The sequence below is a fragment of the Vulpes vulpes genome, chromosome 6, assembly GCF_048418805.1.
Source record: "Vulpes vulpes isolate BD-2025 chromosome 6, VulVul3, whole genome shotgun sequence".
NCBI lineage: Eukaryota > Metazoa > Chordata > Mammalia > Carnivora > Canidae > Vulpes > Vulpes vulpes.
In genome coordinates this window covers 16121904-16144520 of record NC_132785.1, presented here as the reverse complement: position 1 = coordinate 16144520, position 22617 = coordinate 16121904, and the positions used below count along the sequence as shown (strand labels likewise).

At 41.3% G+C, this 22617-nt stretch overlaps 1 protein-coding gene across 1 annotated transcript in view; it reads left to right on the top strand.

The window, feature by feature from the left end:
* The first annotated feature begins 9637 nt into the window (after positions 1 to 9637).
* DIAPH3 (diaphanous related formin 3) overlaps positions 9638 to 22617 on the top strand; it is a 490845-nt gene continuing 477865 nt past the window's right edge. Inside the window, exon 1 of the mRNA XM_026009631.2 lies at positions 9638 to 9878. Within this exon, the coding sequence (XP_025865416.2) occupies positions 9681 to 9878 (198 nt within the window). The 5' untranslated portion in view covers positions 9638 to 9680. The remainder of the gene's footprint in view (positions 9879 to 22617) is intronic.

Here is a 22617-nt window from a genome sequence, read left to right as displayed (position 1 = left end):
TTTGTTTATGGTGCACTTTAGGTGTCTGTGGGATAGTACCATTTTTTTCCCTTCCTAATTCTGACCACCAAACTCTTGATGAATATTTTTCTTTACATTGATTAATTAATATACTCTTGAAGTCGGAGTTATCGGTCTTCTAAACCAGAAACAACAATAGCTTCCCATTATCTGCTAATTTAACTAGTTCAGTTCTTAGAGAGGCAACCTTATTTCATTTCTCCTTCCTAGATTTCAAGGTGTCGTTCACTGTTGACCCTATAACCCTTTGACTTGAGTGTAATTTATCAAAGAGAAGGAAAAGTCAAAGAGAGCTTTCAGGATTTCTGTCTGGAATCCTGAAGAACTGTGGTGGTATTGGTAAACATTGGCAGTTGGTAATGAAATTGTGAGAGGCTCAGTTTTGTTAGGTATTTAAACAAGGAATATCCAAGTAGAATTGCGATTTCATAGAATGTCAGACTAGAGGGGACTTTTTTTTTAAGATTTTATTTATTTATTCATGAGAAACACAGAGCAAGAGGCACAGATACAGGCAGAAGGAGAAGCAGGCTCCATGCAGGGAGCCTGATGTGGGACTCGATCCCAGGACTCCAGAATCACACCCTGGGCTGAAGGCAGGTGCTAAAACGCTGAGCCACTCAGGGATCCCTGAGAGGGGACTTTTAAAGTGAAGGAATATTAACACTATTGATCATATACTATATGCCAGGCACTTTGGCAGAACTCCTTCATATATGTCACCTCAATTAATCTTGATGACATGCTTACAGATTATTACAGATTATTTTTCCTGTTTTATGAATGGACATAAAGATTCTCAGATATATATATATAATATATTTTATCTATTTCTCTATATATTTACATGTATTATATATAACATAAATATATAGTATATCTAAGGTATTAAAATTTCATGGGGTGATTAAGGAAAAATGTCTGCAATGACTCGTTAAGGGGGTGATAATAAATAAAAGGTTGACAAACACTGATGTAGACCCATTTCATTTATAAAGTTTTTCCTTTTTTGCAGAATTCTTTTTTGTTTCATATGAAATCACATGTTAAACATTAATACATACAACAGGTAAAAACAGCGTTGGTTTAAATGCCACTGGGGAGATGGGCCAGAAACATGCCATTTCTGATGCCTTTCCCTCACCTTCTGTGGCAGCCGTTGAGGTACTGATATGAAACTTAGAGCTCTGAGCATCTTAGTTGGAATAGCTGAGAAACACAATTTAACCTCTTTATTATACAGATGAGTAAACTGAGGCGAGCTTGTAATGTGTAAGCATGAACTCTTACGGTGATTTTATTATTCACACAAAGTGGAACTGAATCAGGCTTTCCTCTGGGGACAGACTATGGAGGAGAGACACACAGAAGATGGGAAAAGAGAGAGAAAAGCCAGAGCAGAGGGCAGGTAAAGAATGTTTAAAGAGATGATGAGAAAAATAAGTGAGATGTTCAAGAAAGATACTCATCACAAGAAAAAAAAAATGGGGGGGGGGGGGACTGTGCATACTGACTAAATGTGGTGAACATTTCACAATATCTACAAATATCTAATCACTATGTTGTATACCTGAAACTATACAATGTGATAAGTCCGTGATATCTCAAAAGATAAATTAATTTGCAAATGGATACTGTCCTCAGCAGCCGCAAATGGAGAGGCCATGGTTTCAGGACAGTGTGTGGGTAGAGCTTGGTTTCACAGGAAACTGGATATTTCAGACACCATCAGCAAATAGGTAAGGATGTTAACTTTGCTAATTATTGCAACTAATTACCTTTCCATGATCAAATAGAAACATCAATACATTAATCACTGCAGATTGAGGAAACAATTTTTAGTCTACTGTATTAAGATGGGTTCAGCTTACAGAATTAGAACACAAAACAATGTGCAAAATGGATGCCTTGAGGACAGACCTCAAGCAAATGTAGGTCACATGTACATTTGATTTTATATAATGTCGGAAACACAGCATTTCACCTGAGGCCAAAAAAGGAAAAACATATATGGTGATGAGATAGAGACATAGATGAAAGAAAAAGAAAATTTGAAAACCTCTATTGAGCACCATGGAATTCTTCCAACAGATTTTACATGCATTTTTACCTTTGAGTGACACCATTGCTCTTTGCTATTGTCAGACAAATCGTTATCCAGGTGACTCAACAAATTATATTTGGGCCTTAGTAATTGTGCTTAGTGTGAGGGAATTAAATTGTAATCTTACAAGAGTCTTAATAATTACTTCTTTTTTGCTATTTATTTCAAATATTGGGAGTGCAATCTGGTAGTGACATCTAACACTTTCAATTGAACCTTAGTTAAGTGTCTCACACTAACAGGAATATTCCTGTTATCCTTTACACAGCTCTATCATCTACAAACATGGGCAGATTAATTTTCTAATCAAAACATTCTGGGAAACTATTAAGCATGACATTAAACTGTGTTATACTAATTATATTCCCTATGAAGAATTTCTATCTGAACTTACAGCAAAAGACCCTGGAGAAAACTTATCAGAGAACAAATTGCTTAAACGTGTTTTAAGAAGAATCACATATTCCTATAATAATTTTGCTTTTCATACCTACCTTAAATCAACTCTGTTCACAGTGATTCACTATGGTGGCAAGATCTTGTTGACCTTGCTAAACAGATTTTTTTTTTTAAATGTTAAATCCTGCATAAGTGTGTAACATGGCAAACAGAAGTATTTAGCTCTATTGTGAACATTTGTCCAAAATTAATATTTGCTTCTTACTAGAATACTACTCTCATCAAGAAAAAAGAAATAACAGAATTAATTGTGATATACCAAGAGGTGGGTGGGGGTATGGAAATCATTTTAGCAGGGGCCAGAATTAAAATTTCTATAAAGGACCAGATAGTAAACAGCTTAAGTTTTGCAGACCAGATGGTCTCTGTTGCAACTACTCTGGTCTACAGTTGTACAGAAAAAGGAGTTCTGGACAATATGTAAAAGAATAGGCATAGCTGTATTCCAATACCATTTTATTTATGAAAAGCAGATGGATGATCAAAACCATGAGATAACACTTCACACCCACTAGCATGGCTAGATTCAAAAAGTCAGGTAAAAAAAAAATGTTAGTAAAGCTAGGGCAAAATTGGAAACCTCATGCTCTACTGGTGGGAGTGTAAAATGGTGAAGCCACTTTGGTATAGTTTGGTAGTTCTTTAGACATAGAGTAACCATATGACCCTGCATTTCCTCTCCTTTGCATATATCCAAGAGAAATAAATACTTGTGTCCATGTGACACCATGTCCATGAATATTTATAGTGGCATTATTTGTAACAGTCAAAAGAAACAACCCAAATGTCCATCAACTGATGAATGGCTAAACAAAAGGTGGTATATCCATACAATGGACTATTACTCAGCCCCTCAGGGATATTGGGCAGTCTTGCGAGATTTTTGGTGACATCTAGTGACTGAGGTCAGAAATGCTGCAAAACATCCTACAAGGCACAGGACAGCCTCTTCTACCCCCATTCTAAGAATTATCAAATGTCAATAGGGCTGAGATTGGGAAACCCAGGTTTACATACGTACATTATATGATTATATCAGTGAGCATTCTGTGTGTATGATTTGCTTTCTCCCCATCTTACATTATGTTGTAAAACAGCAGCAATTTAAACCAACACAGACAAGCAGGTGGAAAATGTGGACGGAGCCAGGCCGCAAAGCCAGGAGGGTAAGCAACACTAGTATATTGTGTTTTGCTAGTGAAGGTTTGAAATAAAGGTGCCAAGTCAGTGCTAATGGCCAGGTAATTATTCTGAAACCCTGTGATTAAGTACGAAGTGCTATAGAACTTTTGTAAAATGAGGTACGGCTCCACAGCAGTAAGGTGGTAAAGCAATGGAGAAAGTGGTCAAGCCACATAAATTAGGCCTTGAATTAGGCTTGCAATTATGTTTCTTTTCCTAATCCACTGACTCCTTGGAAAGTATGCACAGCAAAGCACTGAACTTGTAATTTTTTTTTGGTAGTGTTTCTGTAGAACTACAAAACTTCTTTTGTAGAACTCGGATTTGTTGAGAAAAATTTGTAGAAAGAGGGAAATGCAGTATTTTTTGTTGTTTGTTCCTGGTTCTCTGCCTCTGTATTAATTTGAGGGAGAGAAGGAAAATGCATGTGATAGGAGAGAATAAAAAAAGTGGAAGACATGTAGTGGGAAGGGAATATTTTATTAAAGTAAAAAAAATTAAAATCATCCTAAAAGAAAATTAATTATTTCACTTTTCCCTACCAGCATTTAATAGCTCATTGTGGTCTCAATGCCACTAAATTAAGATTTTTTTTGAGGAATGTTAAGAGTTAAGGGAGAGATCTCCAAAGTTCCTATATTTCTATTAATTTGTATATTTTGTTAAAAACTGAATATAAAACATATCTGACAAACAGAAAGTTATAGAAAATAGTAAAATAGACACAAATATACCCACCACTGAGAGGAAATACTTGTCCTAGAAATAAAGTCCTAGATTGACTTCAGATCTTTCCCTTTTATTTTTTATTTTTTTAAAGATCTTATTTATTTATTTATTCATGACAGAGAGAGAGAGAGGCAGAAACACAGGCAGAGGGAGAAGCAGGCTCCATGCAGGGAGCCCGATGTGGGACTCGATCCCGGGTCTCTAGGATCAGGCCCTGGGCTGAAGGCAGCACTAAACCGCTGGGCCACTGGGGTTGCCCAGATCTTTCCCTTTTAATAAATAAAACATTACAGATACCTTAGCTACAAAGTTGCAGCTTCAATTACTTACCTCTTCTTCCTTTACTCTCTGGGAGTAGGTGAAGTTTTGGGGTATATTTCCTTCGTGTTTTTACACATACATACACACACACACACACACACACACACACACTAAGTGTACTTGCCACTTGATTTTCCCTTTTATTCTTGAGATAGATCTACATGTAGACCCATTATTTATTTTTATTTTTAAAATATTTTATTTATTTATTCATTAGAGACCCAGAGGGAGAGGCAGAGACACAGGCAGTGGGAGAAGCAGGCTCCCCATGGGGAACCTGATGCAGGACTCGATCCCAGGACCCTGGGATCACGACCTGAGCCAAAGGCAGCTGCACAACCACTGAACCACCCAAGCACCACAGACCCAGTTATTTGTTTTCAATACAATCTAGGATTCTATCCTATAATAAACCTCTGTGGGTTTTTATTCTTTTTGTGACTGCAGGATGGTGAAACAGTTTACTCTGTTTTGCTATTATGAAGTGTTCAAGAAGTATCTTTGTATGGATACCTTTGGGCTTCTCCAAGGAGACCTGTAGACATGGAAGTACTGGGTCACAGGTACATGTATCTTCACCTTTACTAGATCTTACCAAGTTTGCTGTCCAAAGTGGTTGTACCACTCTAGTCATCTTTGTAGGAATCCCTACATCTTGGCCAAAACTTGGTGACGTGAGACTTTGTAATATTTGCCAATATGATAAGGGTAAAATGGTGCCTCATAAAATTGTCATTAAAAAAATAGATTGGGAATGATACATCCTTTCCCTCAACTTTTCACACCATTCTCTCTTGTCATTAGGAGTGAACCCTCACAAAAATTGCATTAGTCATTGTCTGGATGTTGAGACTGAACAGAAATGGTAAAGGAAAGAAAGATATTTTTGGATTCCAAGCTTCTTCAGGCCTACCTTTTGTCTCATTAAATTTTGTCCAATCCCTGGCCCATGGGGCGTGTTTCCAAAACTATTGACTCAGTGGGGTATAACATCTTCTTGCGGGGGTATCAGAATGAGAATCAATGCATGTTACTGTAAAGTTTAAATAATAAGCAAATTAAAAATGCATTTTTAAAAATGTAAAGCTTAGACAAAAGTATTATTTTTCACAGATGCATTGCAGTTGCTAAGAATTTTTTTTTTTTAAAGATTTTATCTATTTGAGAGAGAGCATGAGCAGGGGGAGAAGCAGAGGGAGAGGGACACTGAGAGCCCCACACAGGCTTGGATCCCAGGACCCTGAGATCATGATCTGAGTTGAAGTTAGATGCTTAACTGGCTGAGCCACCCAGGTGCCCCAAGAGTTTCTATAAGAAAAATTTCAGAGTAATCTATGTGAAGCTTGAAAATTAATTATAATAAATTGTTAATAACTTCTGTTAATTTATACTTAGTACATTCTATATGCCAAGGACGGGAGAAAGAAAAGAGCAGCCCCCTTCACATCAGGTAGCTGGTTTGACACTTAGAGTAAAGGCTCAAGGTTTTTAAAAGCTAGCCTGACAATCACAGCTAAGCCACATCGTTCTCCTCATGGTCATAATCTCTCAGAGCACCAATATTGGATAAGGTCACTCTGTGTTGAAGTGAGACAGAACAAGATCACTTCTAAGTTTATGCACAAACAACAGCAAGGTCAAGTGCAAATCACAAAAGACTCCCCCCCCCTCCCCCCGCTCCCATATTATGAATGACTGTGGCTTTGTTGTCAGAAAAACTCTCTAGCCTCATCCTTTTTTTCTTTTTAAATTTTTTAAAAAGATTTTATTTATTTATTCATGAGAGACACAAAGACAAAGGCAGAGGGAGAAGCTGGCTCCCTGTGGGGAGGACTGGAATTGAGCAGGACTCAATTCCAGGACCCCGAGATAACACCCTGAGCCAAAGGCAGATGCTCAACCACTGAGCCACCCAGGTGTTCCTCTGGCCTGATTCTCTACCTGCCATTCTCCTAGATAAAACTTATTAGGATACCCAATCATTTACTGTCCCCAATTACTGACAGCACTGAAATCCAGAGTAACCCTCCTCACTTGGTTTCAGAGGAACCTTCCACGATCACCTAACCAAAGTCCAAATCCTTTGAGTCCTTTCTGATACTTCCCTACTGGGAAGCCCCACAGTTCCCTATAGTGCATGATCTCATTCCCAGAGAGTAATGAACTCCACTTGTTCAACTAAAAGTGGTCCTCGTGGGAAGCCCTTCCTCCTGGTGGTCTCTGGTGGGAAGGGCTTTCACAGACATTTCTGAGAACTTTACATATGCTATCTCGTGTAAGCCTGGCAACACCCCTGTTTGTTAGGTATTATTATTATTATTATCCCCTTTTGCAGGTGGAAAGGCAAAGAAAGAAAGTGTAAAACAAAGAAGAAAGAAAGAAAGAAAGAAAGAAGTTGTCATCTTCAATATCCCATAGCTAGTAAATGACAGGAAAAAAATTTATACCTGGGCCTCATGGTCATTAAGACCTAAGGAACTACTTCAGTTCTCTGGACGTTGCTGTTCGCCTGGACTTTCCCCTAAATATTATGTGCTCTTTCAAGACAAAGACCGGCACAGAAAGTCTGGAACATTATAAACAAATAAATATTAAGCAAACAAACAACCCAATGACTATAGCCTGAAGACATACTTGGAACTAAGGACCCTTTTCTGAACCTCCCCAGAGTTGCTAGAGTTGTTTCTTTCTTTCTTTTTTCTTTTTTTTTCTTTAAAGATTTTATTTATTTATTCATTCATGAGGGACAGAGAGAGAGAGAGAGAGAGACAGAGAGGCAGAGACACAGGCAGAAGGAGAAGCAGGCTCCACGCAGGGAGCCCGTTGTGGGACTTGATCCTGGGTCTCCAGGATCACGCCCTGGGTCAAAGGCAGGCGCTAAACTGCTGAGCCACCCAGGGATCCCCCTAAAGTTGTTTCTTGTACCCAAATCAGGACTGCATGTTTACCAGTCTTGGCCCACACCACTTGCATGTAGCCAGAAGACGGACAACTTAAGGAAATAGTTCAAAGGAAAGAGATGACTTTAAAAGAGGGAACAAGCACACTGATGTGTGAAAACTGCTTTAGCCTTGAGGCCTGATCTTGGCTATACACAACGAACTCTTGCATGGTTTTAGCTCCAGGCCCTTCATTGTACATTCTCAAGTTTTTTTCAGCTTTATGGTCTTGAGCGCTCTAGGCCTTGCTTCTCGCCCAGAATGTCTTGTATCTGATGTCCTGCCACTCTTTCCTGCCTAGTGAAAATCCATGGACTCTTCCTTTTGGCTTTCCAGATCTGCTCCTTCAGATTGGATATCCCCCTTCTTTGATTTCAATGAACCTTTAAAATGACTGCTATGGGGACTCAGCGGTTGAGCGTCTGCCTTTGGCCCAGGGCGTGATCCTGTAGATCCGGGATCGAGTCCCACGTCGGGCTCCCTGCATGGAGCCTGCTTCTCCCTCTGCCTGTGTCTCTGCCTCTCTCTCTCTTCGTGTCTCTCACGAATAAATAAATAAATCTTAAAAAAATAACTGCTATATATTTATATTATTTTGTTATTTGTGTAAAGGTTTGTGAACCACAGACTGTGAGCTCCTTAGGGACGTGGCCAAGCCCCTTCTGATTTTTAGCAGACCCAGAGCAGGCCCTCAGCTCTTAGGTACTCAGCAGGTGCTCGGTAGGTCCAGAAAGCATCCTTTGGGAGCATCCTGGTTGCTGTTGTTCTCACCTGCCTACCACCTTTTCAGGTTCCAAGATGTGGGAGAGGTAGGTTCTCGACTCACGGAGTCCAAGAACGAATCTTGGGGAGAAAGGAGAGTAAAGCAATAGTAATGTATTAAGTAAGCAAAGACACAGAGCAAGCTCCCAGAAGTGAGAGGGGTCTGGACAGGGATGCCAATGAGGTTTGTTTTTTTTTCTTTTTTGACTGGCCTTTTATAGAGAACCTGACTAGGGAGATTTCGGCCTTGAGATGTCTTGTGCCATCTCGAGTGAATGGCACGGTTTTGTTGTTGTTTTGGGTCTGGGGAGTCTCTGCGATTACTCTGTAGCCATCAAAGGAAGATACTCCCTAAGATTTGAGGCCCGGTGGCCGGATCTGCTTCCTTATCTCTGGTTGTGTTGCATCTCGGTGTCCTTGGGATTTATGGGAGTCTGACTCGGGGGCCTTCCCCTTATCGGCCCCGGCCCAGCCCTATCTGTCCCTTCCCTCTTCCCAGCGGCCCATCCCACCAGGGCCCTCCCGAGTGTTGAGCTCTGTAAGCGCATCTGCATCCTGCCCTCCAGGAGGGCCCTACCGGGGATGCTCTTCTCCGGGTGGGGGAGGTCGTCTGGGGAGTGCCCCTGATTTGGGACCACCTCTGATGGGAGTAGGACTCTTACGGGCTGGCAGATGACTTCTCCTTCCCGTGCTTTTCAGATGGTGGAGCAGAGGGTCGCGCCCTCCCTCCCAGGTTAGCAGGAACCGGTTCCCCCGATTCCCAATTCCCGGGAGGTTCTCACGCCTTCCGGACCCGCTCGCACCCGGGCCGGGTCACAGCCGAGCGGCCAGGACCGCCAGAGCGCTTGAACGGCCAGACGGAGGGGCCGCACAGCCAATCACGTTTCGCTCTGCCCGGAAAAGGCGGGTCGTGGGCGTGGCGATATTGGCAACGCCGCGCCTGATTGGCCCGCGCGGAGCCGTCCGCGGTGGCGGGAGTTTTTGGACGTGCTGGCGGCGGCCCCGGGCAGCAGCGGTTGGGCTGTGAGTTGGGCCGGCGCGGCGGGACCGGGCGGGACCGGGCGGGACCGGGCGGGACCCGGCGGGCAGGTCCCCTCTGGCGGGCTCGCTGTGCCGCCGCCTTTTGCCCCCCACCCCGCCGCACCCCGGAGCTGCGGGGGAAGATGGATCGGCCCCGGCCGCGGCAGCACCACCCGAAGCCCGGCTCGGCCGCCGCGGGGGCGCCCTACCCCGCCTCCGCCTCCGCCTCCGCCTCCGCCTCGCTCCGCAGCTGCAGGGAGAGCAAGATGCCGCGCAGGAAGGGCCCCCAGCGCCCTCCGCCCGGCGCCGTCGAGGAGCCTGGAGAGAAACGCCCCAAGTTCGTGAGTGTCTCCCCGAGCTGTGCTGGGGCAGCTCCTGCCCTCCCCGAGGGCCGCGGCTCGGGTCCGGGATCCTAAAAGTTCCTTCAACTTTGACCCACGGGGTGGACCCACGGTGCCTGGGGGATGGGGATGGGGGTGGGGTGGGGATGGGGTGGGGATGGGGTGGGGAAGTTTTGTTCTAGGTTTCCAGAGCTGCCAATCTCCCAGTAGATTTACGAGGCCAGGGCCTAATTCCGTTTGGCTGACACTTGCACTGATCATTGAGTTGCCCCAAGTTCCTTCTGGCCGGCAGGAAAAGCAGGTCGAGTATGTATGTATTGACGTCACCGAGGTGAACATTGCTTTTTTTTTTTAAGACTTTATTCATAGAGACAGAGAGGGAGAGAGAGAGAGAGGGAGAAGCAGGCTCCCTGCAGGGAGCCTGATGTGGGACCCGATCCTGGGACTCCAGGATCATGCCCTGGGCTGAAGGCAGCCCAATGCACATGGTCCAAAAACTGCACGCACCTGAACTATCAGATAAAGAACAAAAGGGCTCAAACATAGGAAATGCCTAAAAAATGAAAGTAATAGGAAACAAAGAACTGTCAGGAATGACCAGGCAGCGCTAAACCGCTGAGCCACCCGGGCTGCCCAACATTGCATTTATTTATTTATTTTTTCCAACATTGCATTTTTTTTTTCATTTTTTTTTTTTTAAGTCGAACTTCTCCCCACCTCTCTGGCGTCTTGAGGCTACCAGACATTGCAAAGTGAACTTTTAGGTGATAGGATTTCTTTTTCGGCTTAATTTTAAGGACAAGAATTTTTTATTTTTATTTTTTTTAAAGGCAGATGTGATTTTCCCAAGTAGGAACAACTCGTTTTAAAAAAAAAGAATTTTTTTTTTTAAATTGGAGTTCAATTTGCCAACATTTAGCATAACACCCAGTGCTCATCCAGCCAAGTGCCCCCCTCAGTGCCCATCACCCAGTCACCCCCCCCCCCCCCCCCCCCCTGCCCACCTCCTCTTCCACTACCCCTTGTTCGTTTCCCCGTGTTAGGTGTCTCTCATAGGAACAACTCGTTTTAAAACTTGGCGGGCTGTGTAGTCACTGCTAAGGAATGTTTTGCTTAGATGTGCAAAGAAGCCAAAGTATTTGAAACTCGCCATTCTGTTTGCTTCTCTTAGTCACTTTGTCTCCCGAGGCAGCTGTCATGATCAGAGAGGCTTGCAGATCTTTTTGTTGGTGTCAGCTAGTGAAAATAGGTGGCGATGATGGTTTTCTATATGTGTGTGTAAGTAAATTACTGAAGGGTTGATAGCTTTGGGGTGAATCAAACAATTGAAAATCTAATATTGGACCCGTCCATTTTCCTTAGGAGTATGGAAGACTTTTTAAGTTGTAGGTAAAATTATACATGTTCCTTCTGTAAACAAGACTCATTAGGAATTTAAGTCAGGACACACACATTAAAGGAGTAGAGATTTGTGGAGGGGGTGTGAGTTGCTAAGCCTAACAGTTAATAATGATGGTTGAATGAAACTGGGAGCTGAGCTATAAATGTGTATCGGAATACTGAAAATGAGGGATAACATGGATTAATTTTGCTAAATTAAATATCCACATGGCCATGGGCCAGGTGAAGTTTTGCAGGAGGGGCAACTATGTTGTTACTGTTATTTTAACAGAGTTGAGGAATGAATAGGATGAAATTAAACTGGCAAATGCAGGATTCTAGCCAGTATGAGAAGAATCCTGGGGCAATGAGTTTTCTTCCTTTTAGAGGCTGCTCTCTGGGTTAATAATGTCATTCCGTTTTGTTTCTCACTCCTGTGCTCCAGAATGCATGAGGTACGATTTTCTGTGACACTTCCAGCAAGAATGTCCTGAAAACAGAACCTACACTAATATTTAGATTTAGTTTCATTGAAGGATATATCTGGCGATTTGGATCCTAGTCTGTTCATTTCTTTAAGTACGTTAAAAGGGTTGTTGTAAAGATAAAAAGACCTCTAAAAGCAATCCTTTGAGGCTTAAAAGTTAATAAACATGTCTAACACAGTGTTTGCTTTGTTTTTTAAGGTTTATTTATTTATTTAAGAGAGAGAGAACGTGAGCCAGCGCGTTTATAGGGGAGGGGCAGGGGAAATGGGAGAGAGAGTTCCATGGCAGACTGCTGATTGCAGCACTTGTGGGACTCGATCTCACCACCCTGAGATCATGACCTGAGCAGAAACCAAGACTTGATCCCTTAACTGACTGTGCCACCCAGGCGCCCCCATGGTATTTGCTTTTAGATAGGAGTCTAATTTGAATCGTGGCTTTATAATTCATTTAGAGGTAATTTGGACTATTCCTAATCCCCGAATCTAGTTTAGATTCTTGCTTACATGGTAGTTTCTTTAGCTGTATTTTCCATTTCACTAATTCTGTTAGCAGCGATATTTAATCTGCTATTGGGATATTTAAGTTTAGCAATTACAGTTGACTCTTGAACAACATGGGTTTGAATTGTGGAGGTCTACTTATGCATGGATTTCCTACAGTACGGTACTGGAAATTTCTTTTTTCTTATGGTTTTCTTAATAACATTTTCTTTTCCCTAACTTTGTTGTAAGAATCCAGTATATAATATAGCATACAAAATATACGTTAATTGGTTTATGTTATTGGTAAGGCGTCCAGTCAACAGTAGGCTATTGATAGTAAGTTTTTGGGGAGTCAAAAGTTATACACGAATTTTCATTGCATGGGGATCGATCGGTGCCCCTAACCCCTAGGTTGTTCAAGGGTCAACTGTATTTTTTAGTTCTGTAGGTTCCATTTATTTCTTTTTCAAATCTGCCTGGTCATTCCTGACAGTTCTTTGTTTCCTATTACTTTCATTTTTTAGGCATTTCCTATGTTTGAGTCCTTTTGTTCTTTATCTGATAGTTCAGGTGCGTGCAGTTTTTGGACCATGTGCATTGTCTCACACTCATGGTGGCTTATTCCCTTCTGTGCTTGTTGAGCTTTGTAAGCGCATCGCTGTATCTTAACCTGTCTTCCAGGAGGCCTTACCAGGGATGCTGTTCTCTGGAGTGTTTTTCTGGGAGTGCCACTGATTTGGGACCACCTCTTATGGAAGTAGGACTCTTAAGAGAGCCCGGAGTTCCATCCTGAGCCCTTACTCTGTACCTAGCCTGCTTTCTGAGCTGCTCTTCTCAGTTGGCCTGGTTCCACACTGCTCTCAGTCTCAGCCTCATAACTCTTGTTTTGAGGATGGACACCCATCTCTGGAGACTGTCCCTTGCTTGTCAGATCTCAGCAGTGCCTCTGATAGTGGAGAGCTAGATTCTTCTGTCACCAAGTCAAAGAATGGATCTCGTGGACAAGGAAGAGTGAGCAAAGCAATACAAGCTTATTAAGCAGAGATACAGAGAAAACTCTCAGAAGTGAGAGGGGTCCCGACAAGGTTGCCACTGAGGCCTTTCAGTGTCAGTCTTTTATTGAGCACCTAGCCAGGGAGCCCACCACCTTGAGATCCTTGTTCAGTCTTGGTTTGAGCAGGGACTATTGATAACACCTTAATGACTTCTTTGTGGTCTGGTGAGTTTTTGTGGTTACTTGGGAGCCATTAAAAGAAGATACTCCCTAACATTTTGGAGCTGGGGAGCCAGGTTTATTATTTTTTTCTGTTTTTTGCTGCCCTATCTCTGTTTCCTTGGAATAGGTAGGAGCCTGTCTCTGGGCCTTTTGGTGTCCTTGGGATCTATGGGAGCCCACAGATTTCTGGGAGCCTTTCCCTTATCTTTCCCTGTCTAGCCCCATCTGCCCCTAACTCCTTCCTACATCACCTATACATGTGATTCCTCTGTAGCTTGGCTTGGTTTGCTGGACTGCTAGGTGTTGAGTCAGTTCTTGGCTTCCTCTTGATTTCCTATGGAGCCATATTAGCCTGTTAGTGATGTCACCCCTGTGGGCTAATTTAGGTGTTTGGTGTTTTGCATGCCCCACAAAGCTGTAAGCTGGTAGTAGAAGTGAGTAACTGGCCACTTGCTCCAGTCTTAGATTAGGAAGGCACAAACGAGCTCTAGTGCCTGCTGAAATCTTGTTTTACCTTGAGGCTTGATAAAGCAAACACATCCTTGTTTTCTACCATAGGTATAGTCATGAGTCTCAAGTTACTTTTGAATTGTATATAAAAGTTTGTAGTACAGAATTTCTCCCCATAGATCTGTATAAATAGTAGAAATTACTCTATTGTAAATGTGTAATAGTTTGGCTGCACAGGAAATCAATGATGTGTGGGCTGTTTGTGAACTAACTGACTTGACTTCAGTAGAAAATATGGTAAGCAGTGAGTATGAGGTGCTGGCGATAGTTACTAGGGGATAGGATGCAACCATTGGAGGCTGGGGGTCAAGGCAGGTACCTGGAAGAAGGCTGTGCGAAGGTAGAAAGAGTTCAGGAGGATCATTAAACTTTGCCCTGTCCTAGGTCACACTCTCAGTACCTGAATCCAAGCCTGAGTCCAATTCCCCTCTAGAACAAAATAAAACGGTTGCCCTACTTTCATGAAATGCCTTTCAGTGATATTGGGCACTTTGTTCCTACCTTTTACTACTCCTAGAAACAAACAGTACAAGCAGTACAAACAGTGGTGGCCCCCATATCTAGATTGAGAACAGGATGTATGGCTTCTGGAGAAGTCTACATCTCAGGGCTGTGGGCCAGTTTTTTGGTAGGAGGCCTGTGCATTTGGTGATCCTAGTTGGCAGAGTAGCTCTTATGTTTAATTAGGAATATCCTTTAAAAGTTCTCACAGACTTTAGTGTAAATCTTGCATCTAATTTTATGGTTTCCATCAAACAGATTGTTAATTATTATTTAATTATGTCATTATAGTACCTTCAATTTTGGTTGTGAGAGGTTTTTCACCCTGTCCAGTAATATCTGTATGTCTCCCATCGTGGGCATCATCACTAATAACAGTTACCCTTAATGAACCAAGCTCTTTTCTAGGTGTCCTACACACACACACACACACTCTCACATTCTCCTTTAACCCTTACAACAACCCTATGAGGTGTGTATTTTAGCTTTGTTTGCTGGTTGGGAGAAGCAGAGTGCAGAGGTTGAATTTTGAATTGCCTTAGTTCACATAGCTGCGTGTTGGTGAGGATGGGATTTGAAGCCGGGTAAGCTATCTTCCGTATTTTTAGTTGTTGTCCTGTATTACTTTCCCATGCTATTGGGAGTTTTAATCTTTACTACTTTTCTCATTCAGGAACCATTAAAAATAGTAACACCTTTAATGAATACAGAATTAGTAATTTCCTGATCCTAGGCAGATTGTGAGGTAGGAAGAGGTATGAAGTTGGAGTACTATTGTCTATTGTACTGGGAACTTGAGTGGAGTTGAAATCAGAGTAGGCTTGATGAGATTTCTTTCCATAGCAGGATGGTATTGAAATACCTTACCACTGGGAGTAATTTTTTCAAATAGCAAATCAAATAATCATTATGAACTTAGGGGAGGATTTAAGAGTTTTAATAAGTTAAAATTTGGTGCTGGAATATTTAAGTTACTAGCTTATTAATGAGAACTGTTTGGAAATGCTTGCCATAGGTTGTATTCTCCAAAAATACCCACTGCCATCCTTTCTTAACAGTTTTTTTTTTTTTTTTATTAGAAGAGGCATTATGAATAGCATTTATGAGCAGTAACTTGGTTGCTTTGGGTTTATTTGGAGGCAGGTGTGGCAGGCTGAATAATGAGCACCCTCCAAGGATAGTCATGTCTTAATCCCTGAAACCTGTGTTACCTTGTATCGAAAAAAAGGACTTCAAGTTAAGGTTTTTAGAATGGGGACATTGTTCTGTATTACCAGGCTGGGCCCTAAATGCAAACACAGATGTCCTTGTAAGGGGGAGGCAGGAGAGAGATTTGACCACAGAAAAGGAGAAGGTGATATGATTCTTAAGGCAGAGATTGGCAATGTAGCCACAAGCCTAAGAATGTTGGCAGCCATCAGAACCTGGAAGAGGGAAGAACTGGTGTCCTCTAGAGCTTCCAGAGGGAGGGAGGTACTGCTAACACCTTGATCTGAGCCTGGTGAAACGGATTTCTGATTTCAGGCCTCCAGCGGTGAGAGAATGCATTTTTGTTTTAAGCCATCAAGTTTGTGGTGATTTGTTTTGGCAGCTGAAGGAAACAAACACAGAGGGTAGAGGGTGTAGTTATGAGGGTTGATCACATTGAAAGGAGGTGTGGTCTAACAGTTTACATCAGATTCATCTAAATCTCTTCCTTGTGGTATCATTTTGTTTTGGACTCTGTAATGTGGGTGGGTGGGGTGGTGCTGGTGTGGATAGAAGATTCACAGTTTGGTCCTCTGGAACAGTGACTAGAACTTGAGTTTATCTTGTTCTGGCATCATTTTTGTAGTTGCTAGAAAGCTGAGAAAAGGTGGAGGTGCTCTTTTTTTTTTTTGAGTTTATTTCTTCCTTGAGTCCTAAGCTAAAGTGATGCTTTCAGTTGTCCTGAATTGTCAAGACTTGGAGACAGTGTTCTTTTTTTTTTTTTTTTTAAATTTCCTTTCAACATGGTTAGTTATCAAATGCCTTTTATTTATTTATTTATTTATGATAGTCACACACACACACACACAGAGAGGCAGAGACATAGGCAGAGGGAGAAGCAGGCTCCATACACCGGGAGCCCGACGTGGGATTCGATCCCGGGTCTCCAGGATCGCGCCCTGGGCCAAAGGCAGGCGCCAAACCGCTGCGCCACCCAGGGATCCTGGAGACAGTGTTCTTATTTGAAGGCTTTAGTCACTTGAGTGTCGTTCATGCCCAAATCCACCCAATCCATCCAACATTGAAACCTTCATAAGGTAGGATCATTTATTTTATTCAGGCCAGTCTTCTAAGTCAATTGCCTGAATTGCCCCAGACTTTTTTTTTTTTCCTGTTTATCCTTACTAACAAGAGAAAAGAAGTTTTTTTGTCTGTTTGTGTGTTTGTTAATATATGACTTATCAAAAGAAACAAAATATGCCAATTGGCTTTTGGGAGTATGTTTAGCTGCTGAAAATAGATGATATATGGCAATTATTACTTCTGGATCACTCTGGATCTTTTGTGTGTATGTGTGTGTGTGTGTGTGTGTGTGTGTGGGTAGATAGAAAGGGGTGGGAGTAGGGATAATTGTCTCAGATTTAAAGCAAGGCTTAATTGCTTTTTTTCAAAGACTCATGTCTTTAATTATGAAGCAAGCAAACTGACATACATTTATTACACTGTGAAACCTTGCATCTCATCTAGTCTGTCTTGTAGCAATTGCTTCTGAACAGATGTTACCTGAAACACCTTTGTGCAGTTGGTAGAATGCTAAAATTTGTCATGCTTTTATTATTGTTGTCGTGAATTAACTCTACTTTATGGCATAACTTTATTGCTGTGTCCTAGAATCTTTATATATTTATTGCCTTATAAATTGGATTTAAAATTGGCTTTTTATATAGAATGTAAATTAACATGTGTATAACTTGTTTATGCTTGCAGAATAATACAGGAAAAAAACTGCTACGTATTGTACTAATGTAATTGTCTTTAACTCAGCACATAGTATCCTCCAAACCAGGAATGAAATGAATGCTACAGAAATATGCTTACCATCACACTCTGCTTGTTTCTCCCAGAAACTAATTTGACTTTTAGATCTATAAAATATAGATTAAGCATAACCTTTTACTTCATGGGATATTAAGGATCAAAGCATGAGCTTTCTTTGAACAGGATCTACAAAGGTAACTTTTCTCTCCATAGCAGCAGGGTGGCATTGAAATACCTTACCATTGGGAGTAATTTTCTCAAATAGCAAATCAAATAATCATTATTAACTTAGGGGAGGATTTAGGAGTTTCAATAAGTTAAGTTTTGGTGCTAGAATATTTAAGTTACTAGCTAATTAATGAGAACCGTTTGGAAATGCTTGCCATTGATTGTGTTCTCCAAAAAGACCCACTGCCATGCTTTCTTAACAGTTTTTTTTTTTTTTTTAAATAGAAGAGACATGTGAATAGCATTTATGAGCAGTGACTTGGACCACTGTTAGGGTTTGAATCCTAGCTCTGTTATGCATTCTCTTGGTCAAGTTGCTTCTCTCTGTGCCTCAGTTTGCTCATGTGTAAAATGGGATTGTTGGGAAGATTAGAAGTTACTGTGTGATGGGCCTAGGTTAGTACCTGGCTTTTTGTAACCACTATGTAAATATTTGCCATTTATAGGATTGTTGTTGCTGTCATCATCAGTAGTAATAGTAGTAGTACAAATTTTTCCAGTTTTTAAGGCTTCAGGGATACTACATTGGATATTTGAATGACTTTCCTAGACTGGAAACTCCTAACAGGGTTAGGCTTTTTCCTAATGGTGTGGAAGGGGCAGAGTCCTGCTGTTCTCATTCTGTTGTCCTGTTGTCATTCTGGCGTGCCAGGTGACATTCAGGTTGATGCAGGCTTGTGATTGTGATGGCCGAATGTGATTGTGATGGCCAAATGGTCAGAGCAAGTTTCTCAAGCTTTTGAGAGGTTATGTTTTTATGTGTAAAATGGGGATCATGAAACTATGACTCTTGCATACAAATGAAACTTAGAAAAGATACCTATGAAGGAGATAACCTCAAACTTAGAAAAAAAATTCTTGTGATACTTCAATGTGGACTTGAATAATAATAAAATTAATGTTTCTTATATATGTATAGATACAAAGTAAAAATATAACTCCTTATGCTTATGGCTCTTTTACAACCATAAAACTCAAAGAGATTTACACATAAAACCCAAAACAAAACTATAAAACCAATAAAATTCAAATGAACAACAATATTAATTTAATGTGATTAATGATGATGTTTTGCTGAAATTAAGTCATCGTTGTTGGATTTAATAGTGGGAAGATATGTATATGGTTTGCTGTTTTCCATTTTGTCTGTTTGACTCTTGGATGAAAATGGAATCCCAGAGGCTGAGGAAGTAAAGGACAGTGATAAAGCAAAAGACTCAGCCCCACACTATTGGTAGAGGCCTGTCATCTACCATTACTATCTTTTTCACAAGATCTTAATGTGAGGCTCTAGATGAAGTAGTAAACTCTTATAAATCTGTTTATGATTAAAAAAATAATCTAGCCATATGTAGATATTTTCTATTCAATTGTATGAAATTGTTGAAAAGGAGTAGAAAGAATTGGGGCCAAGACCACCAGCATCTCATTTTCAAATTTCTTAAAATTTGACTTGCCATAGCTCTGAGTATGTGGTTCCTTGAATAGTGTCATCTTGGAATTAAGGACAATCTTTGGAATGGGATTCTTCTAAGTAGAGGAGATTACGAAAACCTATGTAGTGTGATTGTTGTTTGGCCTTCTTCTAGTGCCCTGTTGTGGTACACACACACACACACACACACACACATACACACACAAGTGTGACCACCACAAACACCACAGGAAGGAAGGACTACGGTTGTAGAGTGGTTTTTCAGATTTCCAGATTATGCTTATTTTACTTCAAATGTTTAAGATAATCTTAGAAAAATACAGCATTTAAAAAGTCTTGTGGACCTGGAGTGTCCGTGAAAGGATTGGCAGAGTCAGTTTGAGGAATCCAAGACGTGACTTAAGAAGTTAGTAGAGTACTTGAATCTGGCAAAGGTTTTGCACCTTTATCTAGCGATGCGCTCAAAGTGATTAGTCTTCGTCTAGCAATGAGCTAAAAGTGATTAGTAAGTGTTTCTCAGTTGTGAAGGGTGTATACAGTGTGCTTCAAAACAGTTTACTTCTTAATAATTTATTGAGGGTAAACATTTCCCTTGCAATTAAAAAAATATTTTGTCATAAAAAAGAAGTATAGAACACCATGTACTCGCCAACAGGCGTCAGAAATGAAGCTTTATAAATCCTATTGAAATGTCTGTTTTCTCTTTTCCTATCAATATCTCCTTGTAATCTTTGTTCTCCATTTCCTTGAGGTAAGGGCCTAGAAGGATTTTTATTTATTTCATGAGGGACCTTCATGGGTTAAAGATGGATAAATACCTGTTCAGCTCTCCAAGGAAATTATTAATTCTAGATTATTCTGAAAGTTAAAAAAGAGAAGTATATGCTTCTTTTGGAGTTATGATGTATAATTTCTTGAAACTCTTAGACACATGGGTTAATCTAGTTGTAGGATCCATAATAGTGCATTTATTTGGCTTATTTTGTTATAAAGTATCTTCCCAGGGTGTGGGGAGTTTTATCCTGTAATTGCTACATTTTCCTGAGGTGGGTGGTTTATTTGGGCATCAGAAAATGAAACTTGGTAACATTCAGTTTTTAACTAGGATTTACAAATTGGTGACATTAATTGTGGATTCTACTATAGTATTAAACTGTTTTGTTGATCAAATCCTTGGGTAGAATGCAATTCATGAGGACAATTACAATTCATTTCTAATGAAAAATCTGACAGCCTGAGAAATGAACATAAAAACCAGAACGCGCATAATCTACAATCAGAAATTCAATGCGACAGTTTCATTTCTTTATAAAAGGTGGTGGTCTCTAATTAAAGCCACACTCTAACTTCATTCAGCCTCTCTTCCAACGGTATTATTTTGCTCTATTGATATGTTATCTTGAACCTGTTTTCCCTTACTTTATGCATGTATTTGTGAGCTTTTGGAAGTCACTTTCTCTCTGCAGTGCTTGGCCTAGGCTTGAGTTTGCTAGGGTAGGTCTGTGAATGCTTGGCTAATTGAAAATCTATGCAGAATTACTCTTGTAACCTTATACCATCTGGTTCATTAATCTATTCATGATTAATTTAAATTTAAATGTTATTGATATACTCTAAATGTCTATTTCTTTTTATAAAAGATTTCAGTGGTGGTGGGGAAGGGCATGTAGAGGCTACCAGAAACCTATCTGGGTCATTGGAGACCTGAACCTGCCCCTTCACTTCAGGCTCCTCCAGGGGCCCGCAGTGTGGCTTCAGAGCCCCACTGTGATTAAAAGGGCTTAGAATGGATTCAGTGGATTCAAATATGGCTGTGTATCCTTGGGCCAATTAATGAACTTCTGTGCCTCAGTTTTCTTATCCGTAAAATGGAATAGATAACTGCAGCATGTCCTCTTAGAGATTGTTGTGAGGAACAGTTGAGGTAATGTGTGTTTCTGTAGCTTGGGCACAGTGCCTAGAGGTTAATACATGACAGCTATTATGAGTTTTACTCTTTTGATTCTTTCTCAGATACCAGAGTAGAGGGGGGAATCTCATCTGTAGTGTTGCATTCTCTAGGGCTGGTCATCTTGAAGGAGATGTGACAGGATCTCAGTTATTAGCTGCATTTTGACCATTCTTTTCACCTTCCTACCTCCCTTTCTCCCTGCATTCCTGCTAGATACCTGCATTGTGTCCAGGAACCCAACCTTAATTCAAGTGGGGAACACACCAAGAGGTCTGGCTCCTGGACATAGATAGCCCCCTCCTTTCTGTTTCATCTGGCCCTCCAGCCCCTTCCTTGCCTCTTCCGCCTCTGTCAGTTTCCTGCTGACTTCTGTTCCACACTATATCCACACTCCATGAAAGTAACCCTGAAACTTTTGAACTAGGATGCCTTCACATTCCTTGCCTCCTTCAACCTACATAAGGTAGACTGGAAGTAAATAACAGAACCTCTGGTTTCCTTGTCCATTTGCCTCAGATCTCCAAGCCTGGAGCAATCCCACAGGCTCTCCTGGGTCTTGGGTCTTGAAGTGGGCTGCTGCATCAGGGTGGAAACCCTCCCAGCTCTGTGAACTGATTCCCTTACACTCAGGATCTCTGGGCCCACTGATGAGCTGGGTCCTCAAAGCTGCTAGATAATAATCATCATCACAATAGCTACATTTATTCAGCTCTCCCAGTGGGCTGGGCACCATTTTAATCAATCCTAATTCACTGCTTTGAAGTAGGCACTCTCACCACCCCTGTGCTGGACATAGTAGAACTGAGGCAGGGAGAAGGGTGTGGGGATTTTCCTGAGCTGCCCTAGCGGGGCGTAGGGAGTGATGGCTACCAGCACAGCCAGCCTAACTCCAGGGTTAGAGCTCTGAACTAGCTCTTTGGTTACCTTCTTTTCCATTTCTCGTAACATTTATGCTTAACCGTTATCAGCACTCTCTTTACCTTCGCTATGGGCCTGATTCCTTTTTGTTGCAAATAGTTTTTTAAATTGAAAAAGTAATGTATGCACCTCTTGAAAAGGCCAGCAGTGTAGCAGTACAGAGCGAGATTCACCGAGACTTCCTTACGTCCCAGACCACCAATTCAGCTTTTTCCCCGAACAGAGGCCATGGTGACTTCTATTAATTTCTTTTGTATCCTTTAATGATATTCTGTGTGTATGTGTAAAATACCCACTTGTACCCACACGGGAACATTCCACAGCTTTCGCTTAAAAGATCTTAGAGATAGTTATGCCTCACTCTTAGCGCTCACCTTGACACCTTCTTCAGAGAGAAAATAAAGGCCGTTTTGCTTGAACTTGCTCAATTTCCTGCTGTCTGCACCTGTAATCTTCTATATCTGCAGCACTCCCTCCTTTCCCTTCCAATATCCACAGAAGAAATGTCTGTTTTCCTGTTCAAGGTTAATCCCTTTACCCCTGTTCTTGACCCAGTCCCGTTCCATTAGGTATGCTTCATTCTTTATAGGTTGCATTCTCTAAGGATGCTTCAATGCCTCC